Here is a 14428-nt window from a genome sequence, read left to right on the forward strand (position 1 = left end):
AGTGGATGATAATCAGATGGGTAACTGAATGACCATTGAATTAGATCAATTTGGTTATATTGGATTTTTGAGTGCAACCGACATGCAATTACAACTGAAAATCCAATTATAGGCAATCGGTTTTAATTGGATCGGATGAATTTTTGCACGTTCCTAAATTACATACACTTATCCAGTAGTATTGCCGGAACGCATTTGTCATGATGAAAAGCAGTATATCCAACCAAACTGAATCCAATATACCTTTACGAGGCCTGGAAAGTAAGATGTACGTAAACATGACCTCTATCCCAAAGAAACTGGACCGACATATCTGATCTTCGCAATAGAAAGCCTTTCTGGTTCTACAATCGTTTACATCATACGTAATAACACTCACTCCTCTCGTTAACAAAATGAAGACCAAAAGGCGGTTACAAGAACCAAAAACGGTCTAAATGAATTTCTAAAGTTGTCGTTATAATCTGTACATCTAATGACCTTCCTTTTAATAGGTTTTCAAAGTATGTTTTACGTAGCAATCTCCCTACTGAAAGACATGAATTTGTATTAAATCTTACCCGGAAAAAGAAACCACAGCTAATCATCTTCATCTTCATATCCATGCCCCAAAGCAGTTCGTTTCAGTTTTCTGCAATAGTTAGATGCATGAATCAAGTAGCAATCTCCAAAATCAAATACTTGAATTCGTATTCCCTCCATTCCAAAATAAATATCCAATATGAAAAAAGGCACACAGTTATATAAATGTGTTAATGATTATACTTTCTAATTAACTAAATTACAAGTTTACACATGATAATAGAGGGAGTAAATAATTTATCCATCTTATAATTAAGGGTAGAATTGGAAAACACTTTTGAAAATGAACACTTTAAAATAGAGATGTGGAAGCCGCAGAGGGAGTATTAAATCTTACCCAGAAATAGAAACTGTTGCTAATCTTCAACATCATGCTCAAAAGCAGGTCGTTTCAGTTTGTGGAAGATCTCGTCCAGTGAATCAGAAGAAGAATTTCGAGGGCCAATCCTAGAATCATCAACTTGAAGCAATGGAATGTAGTTTTTGGCTTTCAAACTATGAAGGTTGGATTTCATTGAGGACCAGGTTGAGGATAATCTAGACGATGGTGATCTGTTGTCACCATCAAGCAAGGAGACTTTAGCCGAGGCTAGGTTGCCCACTGGCTTTGTTTGTTGTCGTATGGCAGCGTACTTGCTGCTGATGGCTTCTCTGCTCCCACTATATCTACGGACGTCCTCTCTTTGATGTCGGGATGTACTTTCCTTTGAGAGGCTGATCATCGTCTTCATGTTAACACCATCCCTGACCTAAAAATGTAAGTTACAGTTCTCAAATATCGTAAGCTCAGGATATCTTTACAGAAACAACTGTTCTACCCTTTAGGATAGAAGACACTGCTTTCATACAAGAATAAGTTACAATTGTCAAATATAAAAAAGATAAGTCAAGGACACAGCTGAGATGCTCTACCTTTTGTGGTGGACCCTAAACTGCATAATGTGCTACTGTTTAATGGTGTAAGCTACATGTGCAGAAGGATCGTGGATTTTTTGAACTATTTGATGAGAAACAAAGAGTTGGGCTATGTTTTGCAATTTGTGTTCATATAAATGCAAAGTTAAGAGTATCATAATGTATTTAAAGCTCAAATCGATCAGTATTACAGTATGTAATGCAACAACAATAAGAGATTACGTACTGTGCTACTGTTTCCTGGCTCCATGTCCACACTTGTATCATTAAAATATCTTGCCAACGGAACAACTTCTTCACCAATGTTGTGCCCTTGTTCAAGCCAAGCCCGCTCTAAGCACAAATAAACCAAATTATATACCTATAATACTGAAATAAGTCCGCCAAGCATTCACATCGTATAAAAAAACAGAATCCAGAATCTTACCTTTTTGTAGGATCATTAATCCTGATGGATCAATACCATCAAGATCATCTTCTTCGTTGTGGAATGCGATCCTCTTCCACTTTCCAATAATATTAATTATCTTATGAAAGAAACCGCTTGCAACTAAGATAGTGTATACAACCATAATAAGTGGATAGAGTTTGTTGAATCCTTTCCCAAAGAAAGGGACAGCATTGTCAATGTTTCCCATTCGCTGCATTCAGTATACATTACAACACATCATAAAAGTGTATCAATGAGGTATTCATTAAAATATATTTGAAGATAAGCTTGGTAATTTGTGTATTGCATATGTAAATCACGATTACACTCTAGACCCTCTGATATAATTATACATATATATATATATATATATATCACACTTAATTGTCTAATATTCCCCCGCAAGCTAAGGCCGGGTAGCGACCTGTAGCTTAGACCGTAATAGGAGCTTGGATCGTAATAGGAGAAACCGTTGTGAAGGTAGCGTCTTGGTGAACACGTCTGCAATCTGACTATAAATATAAATTAAACTGAAAGCTTTCGTTGCGCAACCATTTCTCGAACAAAGTGAAAGTCAACTTCTACATGCTTGGTACGGTACGGGCATGAAAGACAGGATTAGCAGAAAGATACGTAGCACCAAGATTATCACACCATAAGGTAGGAACTGACTTCATAGGAACCCGGAGTTCGCGCAACTATGTTTGTTGCCATGTGCGCTCAGCAACAGTATCGCTAGAGCCTTGTATTCAGACTCTGTTGACGACCGAGAGACAATCCTTTGTTTTCGTGCAGACCATGATACTAGGTTTGAACCAAGGTAGATAGCATATCCCTTAGTGGATCGATAGTCATTGGGGCAACCAACCCAGTCAGCATCAAAGAAGCCAGTCAGACAGTTGTAAGCAGAATCATTGTAGGCATGAAGGATTGCGACTGAATCATGCATGATTCGTAAACCATAGTCAGCAGTGCCCTGCAAGTAACGAAGAATTCGTTTGACTGTCGTCCAATGATTTTCAGTAGGGGTGTGCATAAATTGGCAGACTTTGTTGACCGCGAAAGTAATATCCGGACGAGATACTGAAGGGCACCCACAATTTGGCGGTACTTGATCCGATCAGCAAACGTAACACTATCACCAAGAGCAAGATTAACATTAGTGGTCATAGGAGATGAAGTCGGTTTAGCATTAGACAGGCCTGCACGTTGCAAGAGTTCAAGGATGTATTTCCGTTGTGATAGAATCATATCATGACCCTGGTTACTTCAATACCGAGAAATAAGACAAGCGACCCATATCCTGAACAACAAAGGATTGGCTAAGACGTTGTACCACTTTGTTAATAGCCTCCGCGTTGTTTCCTGTCAAAAGAATATCAACATAGACTAGCATGTACAAAATGGTGCCCCTGTGGGAGTAAATAAACAGAGAAGGGTCCGTTTTGGAGCCCTGAAAGCCTAGAGAATGAAGGACCATAGAAAGTCAATGAAACCACGCTCTAGGGCATGCTTTAATCCATATAAGGATTTGTGAAGTAGGCAAAGATGATCGGGTTTGTCCGGGTCAACGAACCCTGGTGGCTGTTACAAATAAACTGTCTCGTTGAGATCACCATGTAGGAAGGCATTTTGCACATCAAGTTGCCTTAGGGACCATTTCTGTGTTGTGGCCAAAGATAGAATAACACGTATGGTGGTCGATTTGACTACGGGACTGAATATCTCCTGATAATCAATGCCTGTGCCGAAACCCTTTGGCTACTAGTCGTGCCTTGTAACATTTTATTGCCCTTGTTTGGTCCCTTTTTAATTTGTATACCCACTTACAATCAACTACGGTGGAATTTGGAAAGCGTGGTACTAACGTCCAAGTACCATTCTGCATCAACGACGAATACTCGTTAGCCATGGCAGTACGCCACTGAGGATACATGTTAGCAATAGTAAAGATGGTCGGTTCGGTGTCAAGGGAAGGATGATGGGTACGGTATGAGGAGGCACTGTAAGGTTCGGTTTGTTTGGGATTGGGGCGTAGGTTAGGTGGTCGAGTACGGGTGGGTTGTTCGGTGGTAGAGGAGGGGGGGTAGGGGTAGGGGTAGGCTGAGGTGGTGGTTCGGTGACTTTGGAATGGCGGTGATATGTGAGAATAAGGGGTGGTTGGGTTGTGGGTGGTGGTAGGTGTTGTTTCTTGTGGGACAGATTGTACAGTAGGTGCTGTTGAGGGTGTCGGTTCTGGTGTGAGGTCAAATTTGGGATAGGTGGAGACGTAAGGATTTGGAGTGGTTGGAATAGGTGTGGTTATAGGAGATGTTTGGAAAGGAAAAGATTGTTCATTAAATCGAACATGACAGGCCATGTAAAGACGATCAGACTGTGGGTCGTAACACCGATAGCCATGATGAGCGGTGCTGTAACCAAGGAACACACAAAGTGTAGAGCGGAAGTCCATTTTGTGTTTATTGTATGGACGGAGATGAGAGTAGCATTGGCATCCAAAAACCCGAAGAAAGGAAAATCAAGTTTATGCTTGAACACATGTTCAAAGGGTGAGGTGTTTGAGTTGGTTCTGGATGGCATTCAATTAATAAGATAGACTGCGGTGTCAAAAGCAAAATGCCAAAACCATTGCGGAACACGGGATTGAGCAAGTAAAGTAAGACCGGTTTCAACATGTCGATTTCGTTGTTCAACAAAGCCATTTTGTTCGCTTGTATGTAGACATGAGAGGCGATGGGTGATGCCGAGAGGAGAGAAGAATTGGGAGAGATTCTGAAACTCGCCTCCCCAGTTAGTTTGGTTTGAAAATGCCTTTCAACCATTGCAAGGAATCGTTTAAAAGTGGCATAAACATCATATTTTAGTTTTAATGGAAAAATCCACATAAATCTGGAGTAATGATCAACACAGTAGAAAATAATTGTGACCATAAAAAAAAGGAACAAAAACGGGGCCCCATACATCACAGAAAACTAAATCCAAAATGTGTGAACTTTTATAAGTAGATGGTAACAAATGAAGTTTAGATGATTTGCCAACACAACATGAATCGCAAAAAGTACTAGCACACTTATTTTGTAAAGGTAAATGATATTTAGACAACATGGACTTCAAAAGTTGTGGATGTGGATGTCCAAGTCTTTGGTGCCATGTGGTGGAAGAGGCACGTGCGGTAGAAAACCACATTTTCTGAGCAGGTTGAGGCTAAGGAGGACAGAAGGAGTAGAGACCACCATTACTTGGACCCGTGAGGAGGATAGTGTGTGTGAACTTGTCTTCACAGCAAAAAAAGTAGAGTGAAATTCAAAGTACACATGGTTATCAAAACATGATTTTTGAACAGAAAGTAAGTTTTGTTTTATGTCAGGGACGTGTAGTATGTCTTTAAGGGAAAAGGTTTTGTTTGGTGAATAAAGTTGTGATGAACCAATGTGTAGAATAGGTAAACCCTTACCATTGCCAACATGAAGGTTGTCCTCACCGTAGCAGGCCTCAGAGTTATCGAAGCTAGATAGGTCCAGTGCAACATGATGGCTAGAGCCAGTGTCCGAAAGCCAAGCTTGTGACCGGTAATCTGTAAAGTTGGCAGAAGGTGGTTGTCTCGTCCTCATTGGAGCAGGGTCGCGATTGGGGCAATGAGATGGGATATGACCAATCCCACACTTGTTGCATGTGCCACAAACAATGTTTTCATTAGAAGCCAACTAAATTGATTACGTGGTACCTCCTCCTTGACTTTTGTTGTTGTAGTTTCCTCGTCCGCGTCTACAATCACATCCACGGCCACGGTTATTCCCAAGATCTGTTGGTGTAAAAGGTTGTGCAGGCTCTGCATTAACAGGCTGAACTTGAAGACCAAGTTGTGACAGAAGCTGCTGAATAGCTTAAAGTTAATCTGGTTGAGGAGTAGACGAGGTGGCACAAGGAACCGCTGAGTTGCGGTTGTTTGTGACAATCGTGAATCCTTGAGGCGGAGAGATGTCAGTTGCAGATTTCTTGATCATGTAGTCATGGTCTGATAGCAGGCCATGAAGTTCTACAAAGGCAGTTGGGAATTGGCGACCAAGGAGTGTTGACTTCAGCCCGTTGTATTCTTCTCTAAGACCCGAGATAACCAGCATCACCAAATGTTTTTCTTTCATTGGTTCGCCTATATTTGCGAGAGCATTAGCATTTTCCCGAGCCCTGGTCAGGTATGCAGAGGAGGTTTCAGCAGGCTTCATCTCTAGTTTAAGAAGCCGAGTTTTTAGAGTGTATTCCCTAAATGATGTGTGAGGAGCGTAAGCACGTTCAAGAGACAACCAAAGATCACGGGAGGTAAGTCCTTGAACGTGTTGGAACGACGCTTCAGAGATTGTAAATAATCAACATCCGTACGTGTGCATCATTGGAAACCCATGTTGTGTAGTTAGGATTCGGTTGTGGTGGCAGCATTGTGGTGCCGTCGGCATCTTTTCCAGCTGATGATGATGATGAGATAGTCATCGATGGACAGGGAATGGTGCTATCAACATAGCGGAACAGGTTGTCTGTAACAAGGAACGATTGAACCATTGCCTTCCAATAGCCAAAGTTGTTTGGTGATAAAGTGAAGCCAAACTTGCGGGAGTTATGGACAGTTGTCATTGGACAGAAGGTGCAATAGTTGTCATTGGACAGAAGGTGCGGCAGCCGTAGGGTAGAAGACGGATGCAGTAGCTTTAGGGTTGCCTTGTGACGACAGAGGGTGGTCGGCAGAAGGTGCGGCAGCCGTAGGGTAGAAGACGGATGGTGCGGTAGCTTTAGAGTTTCCTTGTGATGGCAGAGGGTGGTCGGTAGCTGTAGGGTGTCTAGGGCTGGCTCTGATACCAAGATAAACTTGGTAATTTGTGTATTGTATATGTAAATCACGATTACGATCAGGGATATATATAAGAGATACATTTACACTCTAGACCCTCTGTTATAATTATATATATATATATATATATATATATATATCACACTTAATTGTCAAATGGAAGATGAGAGGGGATGCAAATAGCATAATGAAGAACATAATCAAAATGCACACATGCAAAAATCCATATTTTAAATATGAAACTGTGGAGCCCACTATCCACCAGCTTAAGATTTTGGATAAGTTGCTGCTGATTTAGCATGATGTTAGAGCTCTCATTTCCATCACCTCCCCTTAATGTTACTAGTTTAATTTGCACTCCTTTTTCCAGTAACGTACGTCTATCTAAATCTAAGACTCCACATGCTAGTTAGCATCCTCCTTGAGAAGCATCTTGGATATATATAACTGTTTGGCGATCACTACCATCCTATGTGTTAGTAAATATATTACCAAAAATAATATCAAGTTTCAATATCTTGCAGTTATGAAACATTTGGAGCATCAATCATCAATGGTTAGTAACAAAAACTGCATATGCATTATACACCTATGATAGATGAAAGAAGAAAATGGGGACATAATTAGGGGCGAAGGATCGTGTGAGAAGAAGAGTTAAGGTGAGAAGCGTAACAAGGGATCTGGACCGTTGATCACTTTTAATCTCAAACCCACCCATGGATCGCGCTTGATACGGGGACTGATCTGGTGCATCTCATCCTAATGTGCATCTAAGGGTGGAGATCCCTTCTTATGCTTCTCACATTAACCATCCTTCTCACCGGAACCCAACTCTATGTTTAGATACCCTTCTCAAAAAGATTGAAATATGAGGGTGTAACGATCATCAAAAACTGTCCATTTTTTACAGATAGACGGGCACAGCAACCACACCCTCAAATCCTGCATTATATAGTTATACGATGCACTTACAGTGCTTATTGCCCACCTTTTATGTGGTGCTTATGTGTTCTCTCCAATAAGTCGCTGGTTTTTATCAAATCTTGCATGGTGCAACTGTACCATGTAAACAGATGCTTTAAGTGATGCACTTTCATACTTTCTGTGATGTATGATTTTTCATTTGTAACATTTCAGAACACAAAGCCATGGCAGGAAATTCCATGTTATTCATGAAAAATTATACAACGCATACAGCGCTTTGCTTTTCTTCTTTGCCAAAATTATAATAAAAATAGCATACTAATCTACTAAATGTTAATTGAAGCTTAAATGTTTCCAGAAAGAAGTATTACTCATCTTTCTTCTTTGTGCATTATATACGTGTGTACTCGTGCAAAAAGTGCTAAAAGTTGCTTAACCAAAAGATTTCACTAGTTCATGGTCGTTTGGAAGCTTACCTTCTCAAAGATAGTTTTCTTGTTCTCATCAAGACGAACGAGATTGAGAAAATTGTAGGAAACTGGAGGTGCATAGCGTGCAACCATCCTGAAGCAGATTGTTACAAGTATTTTCCAGCTTAGAAACAGATTATCAAATATAAAAAACGTATATAACTGAGGGATGTAAAACTTACGAGCATATCATGAGCAAGCTCACTGAGCTTGTGTGTCTCGGTGTAAATGAATAAAACATCAGCATACCAATTTTGAATAACGAGTAGTATGTGCAAATGCACATGTAAAAAAGAGGAACAAATGCAACAACCTACATTCCAAAGAGAACCCAATAAGAACAAACGCCACTAAGTGTAACATTTAAATAAACTGCAAGTGATGATAAAATTAGCAAATGGTTCAACATAAAAAATGAGAAACAAAAATAACAACACTGCACGAGAAAGAAATACAAATAAAAACAAGATTCTTTTTAGTACTTAAAAGCCTTCACCAATATAAGCATATTACTTCAACTTTTTTGTAAAATTTTATGGCAATCTCTTTGATATTATAATATCTAGGATAGCCATAGTAGAACTAGATCTTTCATTTACATATGCAAGGGACAAAAATGAGTAGCTCGTAGTTATGTAGACAGGATATCTTGTTAACATACAAAACGTAGATCTGTATATTAGCATAATAGTACAAGTAGAGAAGCACATAGTCCAACTATTACTCCTCCAATATATATATATATATATATAGGATCACGTTTATTTGGGAACTTTAAGACCAACTATTCATAAATACTCATGATGAATATCATGAATAACGAAAATATATGATATTCATGAATATTTAGGTATAATAATCATAAATAATTCATGAATAGTTGGTTCTCACAATTCTGAAAATATTTATAGTTCCTAAATGAAGTTTCCTATATATAGAGAGTGAGGTTCACGAGAAATCCCCCAAAAAAATGAAAGAAACAGAGGAACACCTTAATAACCATTCATCTGTAGGATATATGTGCATGTGCATACAAGTAATTGAAGATGTTTCCTAGTTTCTAAGCATTTGTGCATCATTTGCATTCATATAGATGATTGGTTTAGGATCTTCCTTAGTTTTTCATTTTTTTGCGGTTTCCTGAATGTGACCTATATCATACTTAGGGGATGTTTGATAAGAGCTTAATTGGATTAATAGCCTATATGGCTTACTTAGTAAGCCAAAAATATAAAGTTATATAGATTCAACCATTTATTGATCCGTTTATTCCCTTTTACCCTTCTCCCTCTTTCATCTTCATCCCCATCTCTCTCATTCTTCATCAAACATCTCCATCCCCATCCTCTCATTCTCTATCCCTGACTTTCGACTTCCAGCAATTCGATATTTTTTTTTAAAAGCCTAACAAAACTGAGAATTAACCAAACCAATGGATGCATTGAACAAGAATTTGGGCTCTTCAACCAACCTAATCTCATGTCTAACTCTAAACCCTCATAATGGCATCTCTTGATGAACTTGGATTCAAAGAATCACCATACTCGGTACTTACAATACAGGGGTGAAATCCAACATTCGAAAATACACTAAGGGATTGATTCACTCACTGATTTGGGACTTTTCTTTCTCACAGCTTCAAGCATTTTGGGATGAGAATCTCCAAACTTTGTTTAATCCTTGCAAACCTCTTGCACTTTGCTTCCAATTTCGAACGAGATTACTGGGAATGGGTTTTCCTTTTGAACCTTGTGATAACACTTGACAGAGGTTCCAGGTTTCTCACGGCCGACCTTTTCCCGAATGTGGGTTTATCCCACTTTGCCTAATGAACCAATTCAACCCATCTAAACCATCGTTTCAATCTTTTTACCCTTGTCCGTATTAAACACTTGGCCTAATTGATTAGTATTTAATATAGACCAAGGGTAAAATGGTCACTTATATCATTTAGACTATTTGTTCAACACAATAACCAAACAAGTTATCTTAAATGATAAAACAACTTAAACAATATAGTCAACATAATTTACATGGCACTTACTGGATGCTCAGCTCCAATGTTGAGAGGGTAAATGGTTGGAGAATATGGTGCAACCATGTTAATTGGTATGTACCATGCATCATTAATCTATATCTGTTTAGTCCTCTCATCAGTAACATTTTAAGCTATAGAGATAGTAGTTTGCTTATCACAGGAAACCCTCGTCAACTTATTAGTATGAATATCCAACTCAAGGAACTTGACCCAAGCCATTCCAACATACAGGAGCTATTGCTTAGTAACTAGATGTTGCACCAATACCTGAAAAGTTATTTCTTGCTTTCTGCTAGATTAACTTATTCCTTAAAAATAAGGACAGTGGCAGGCACCTGAATAATAGGACAACATGCATAATCTGCGTTTAGACGGTTGGCAATACTAACACCTTCTATACAGATCCTCATATGTCGATACGTACCTGATCTGAACTTAATAAGATGTCTCTTCCCAGGACACCCCTCAAATACCTTAAGTACATAAGGACATCTCCAAGACCCACTATAGCAAGCAGATAATTGGTGATTTAACTATGCTCACCATGTTGGAGACATCGAAACTAATAAACATCATCGGATTTTCCATCCTTGAGTAATAATTCCCATGCCATAGTCATGAGCTCCCTCATGAATTACTATGTTGGAAGGCCATGGGACTGAAAGGTACAAAACACAGGGAGTACACAATAATGTCGAATCAAATATGTTAGGATTGAAAATCAGTATTAATTGTATTCTTCTTGAAAGTTAAATATAGTCTATAATTGTAAAAGTCATCGTGTTTGACTTTTATTAGACAGGTTTGACTTTGACTTGTGTTAGTAGGTTTGACCATATAAATAGGAATGGTCTTTGTATTTTGTAAGGAGAGAGTTTATTTGTAAATCATATTACGTAAATGAGAGTTTGACTATACTATAAATGCATTGACTTTTCCTCTCAACTATCTTAGTGTTCTTGAATGCAATATTCAGATCTGCCATTGTTGTGAAGCTTAATGAAGATTGATCACTGAAATAGGGACAAACAATTGGTATCAGAGCATGTGTGCAAGATATCAGATGAAGAAATCAGAGTTTTTTGAAGATTCTTGAAGATTTTATTTTCTGAATTTTTTTGTTCTTAGTGTTCTTCATTTTTTCTTTCTGTTTGATCCGAATTTTTTTTTAAAATCTTGTGTTTTCGTGTTATAAATAGGATCAAAATGCTCGAAATTGAATTGTGAATCTTTGTTATTCACAAAGATTTGTGATTTGATCATTCGATTTTTAATTTTTGGTGGATTTTGTGTTTTAGAGTTTTTTTCGTGTTCTTGATTTTTTTCTTTAAACCAGTGTTTTTGATCCATTTTTTTAAAAAGTTTCTTCTATTTTTGTGTTTTTGATAGGTTTTAATCTTCTTTTGAATTTTAGTTTGGTTTAATTGTTGTTAAACCGTCCAAATTTTAAGCCCAATGGTTAAGGCCCATTTTTTGTTCATCTTTGTTCAACCGGTTTAGGAGTCCAACAGGCTAAACCGCACACTTTCATTGTTCTTGTTTCAAAATCAAACGTACTYAGTTTGTGCGGACTGGAGATAAACCGCAGGAAGCTTGATCGGTTTATYAGAAATCTATTGCTCAAGGTTTATCAAGGTTTATCAAAGGTTTGAACGGATTAGGTTTAGTGGTGAAAGGTTTAAGGAGCTAAACCGCAGAAGCATCAATCGGATTGTTCACCGTTTGTTTTCATCGCATCAATCGRCTTCTAATCCAAGTCTAAACCGCACATAGCTTGATCGGTGTAAGTGAGCGGATTCATACAAGCCTTGAGCGGTTTAAGCTAAACCGCACAATCACCGTGATCGGATTATAAATCGTACAACTCAACAGATAAGTGACCGGATTGTAAATCGCTGAATGTTTGATCGGAGTTTAAATCGCACAATCATCTTGTCCGGTTTACTAAATCGCTCAAGCCATTTATTCGGATTCTAAATCGCTCAGTGTACAAGTTTACACAAATCACTTGGGGTTTGATTTCATCGCACAAGGTTTAATAGGATTTGGTCTAAAATCGTTCATCCCCTGTTCAGATTTGGTCTAAATCGTTTGCTACTGTTTCTTGATCTAATTTGGTAAATTGCTCAGGTAAAACTCTCTAAGTTTGAGTATCTGTTTGAGTTCGAGTTAGACTGAGCATATCCTTCGGCCAATTATTGCAATGAGTATTATACAGGTTACTGTATTGATTTGATTCAGCAGCAACATTTCAACAACTCTGAAAGCCTGATGATATTTTTGGATAGAGATATAAGTTGTTGCCTATGTTAAGACTGTAATAGCAATTCAATTACAGGTAAGAACTAACAACCTGATTTTCATCCTTTTTGCTTGTGATTGCACAGAAGGTAAGGACTAACAACTTTTTTGTGCTTTGAGCAATTCAAAATCTGTTTTTGAGTTCCATCTTGCTGTTTCTTTGAGGACTGGAATAACAGCCCAGGTGGGACAAAGTGAAAAGAGTGCAGTTTTGAAGCCGTTGCTGTTTGATTTTGAGATTCTGGAAGTGTGAAGCCCGTAGGCACAGACTGGTGTATTTGTTTGTCTTGTGGGAAGGTTGTGTGTGAACAGGAAGAGAGGGCTGTAGATTTGTGAGGAACTAATGCAGGACTGTAACAGAAGCAGAACTTGACTTGGCTGTTTAAGCAATACACAGCAGGACTGAAACAGCAGCTAACACATTCACAAAGAAGAGTGAATTTGTTACTAATTATTGACCTGAGTTTAAACACACAGGTGGGACAAAGCTGTTTGTTCCTGCTGTTTCTTCAAGGTTTTGAGAAGCTGTTTTGAGCTTATTTGACTGACTGTTATATAGTTTAGTCTCTGTTTAAATTTCATTGCTTGGTATTTCTCACAGATTTTGTATTGCTTACACTCGACTGATTTGTATTTTCACAGGTTTAAGCAGGTTTTGTAATTACTTGGTACAAGATTGACTGTCAATTTTGGTGCAGGAACCTGTTAAGCTGTGTGTTTTAAGCATATTTGATAGTATTCTTAAACTGTTTGATTTGGATCATTTAGAGAGCTTCTATTAGCTACACAGATTTGGTTGATTGTTCTTGCTGTTTTAAGGTCTGAAACAGCAGCAGGTTTGATAGTCACAGGTTCTTATTGCTGTTTTAAAATCTGTTTGGTTGTTCTTATTGGTATATCTTGACAGCAGACTGTTTGCATGGCTAATTCGACCCAATTCTTTAGGTGAGGATCGAAGTGTTGAATGAGTGCTTCCATTGCAGCAGGTTCACCATAGGTCAAGTAAGGCAAAATTCTAGCAACCATCTCGGTGTTCCTCTGCTGTTTGCTGGACTTTTTAAGGCCTGGTGGGTGAGACAGCCTTTCAAGGAACATAAGCACTATTTTCTTTGCCTGCTCCCCAGTACTGGTTTCTTCATTGGAGACACTTCATTCAGCTACACAGCAGCCCAAGTGAAGTAACTGATACGAGAAGCATTCAAGTGGACTTTTGATAGCAATTCTAGAGCAGATAGATCATCTGTATTGTGAAAAGCTGAGTTTGGATTTGGACAAGAATCTTTGTTCATAATTCGAACCACATCTGGCACAATATTTTTTGGACGATTGAATTGGGCTTGAATCAGTTTGTTTTGGACTTGGACAATTTTTTTTTTGGGCTTATATTTGTTGTGTTTTTGGTTTTGTATTTTGTTTGTGTCTAGTTTTTATTTTTGGATTATTGTATATCTGTTTTGTGTGTCTTTTAACTGTTTGAGAATTTTTGAACTGTTCTGCGTCGCGTAAACTGTTTCTTATCAGTTTTAACTGTCTTTGACTGTTTTTAACAGTTTTCAACTGTTTTCAACGGTTTTGACTGTTTTTACTGATTTTTTTACAGTTTCTCGTCGTTTTACTAAATTCTCATCAGTTTTAGTGTTTTTCTATTCTTTTTGAGCTTAAACTGTTCTTGTTTCTTTTACCTGATTTCACTGCATAGATCTTTAACTGATCAATTTTTTTTTAGTGGCAGATATTATAAAGGAGATGAGAGAGAAGATTGTTGAGCTAGAAAAGAGCATTGTGAACCATAAAGAGAATTACAGAAATTTATACCTTAAAAATTATGCTAATGAGGATTATATAAAAAACTTAAAGAAAGATCATAAAAATGAGTGTGAACGAATCGAGAAGGAATTTGAATATAAGATTGAAAAGATTGAAAAAAA

At 38.1% G+C, this 14428-nt stretch overlaps 1 protein-coding gene across 3 annotated transcripts in view; it reads right to left on the reverse strand.

The window, feature by feature from the left end:
* Positions 1–288: 288 nt before the first annotated feature.
* The window catches only part of LOC112512340 (LMBR1 domain-containing protein 2 homolog A-like), a 57860-nt gene continuing 43720 nt past the window's right edge, over positions 289–14428 (reverse strand). For 2 of the 3 annotated variants that reach the window (XM_025118235.1, XM_025118234.1), the window contains 6 exons: positions 8344–8474; positions 8168–8255; positions 1925–2138; positions 1724–1830; positions 920–1331; positions 289–631 (listed from right to left, as the gene is read on the reverse strand). In XM_025118235.1, the coding sequence (XP_024974003.1) occupies positions 939–1331; positions 1724–1830; positions 1925–2138; positions 8168–8255; positions 8344–8474 (933 nt within the window). In that variant the 3' untranslated portion in view covers positions 289–631; positions 920–938. Of the gene's footprint in view, positions 632–919; positions 1332–1723; positions 1831–1924; positions 2139–8167; positions 8256–8343; positions 8475–14428 lie in introns of those variants that run through there. The other variant, XM_025118236.1, reaches the window with a different exon arrangement.

Source organism: Cynara cardunculus, assembly GCF_001531365.2.
Source record: "Cynara cardunculus var. scolymus isolate 2C chromosome LG 5, CcrdV1, whole genome shotgun sequence".
Taxonomy (NCBI): Eukaryota; Viridiplantae; Streptophyta; class Magnoliopsida; order Asterales; family Asteraceae; genus Cynara; species Cynara cardunculus.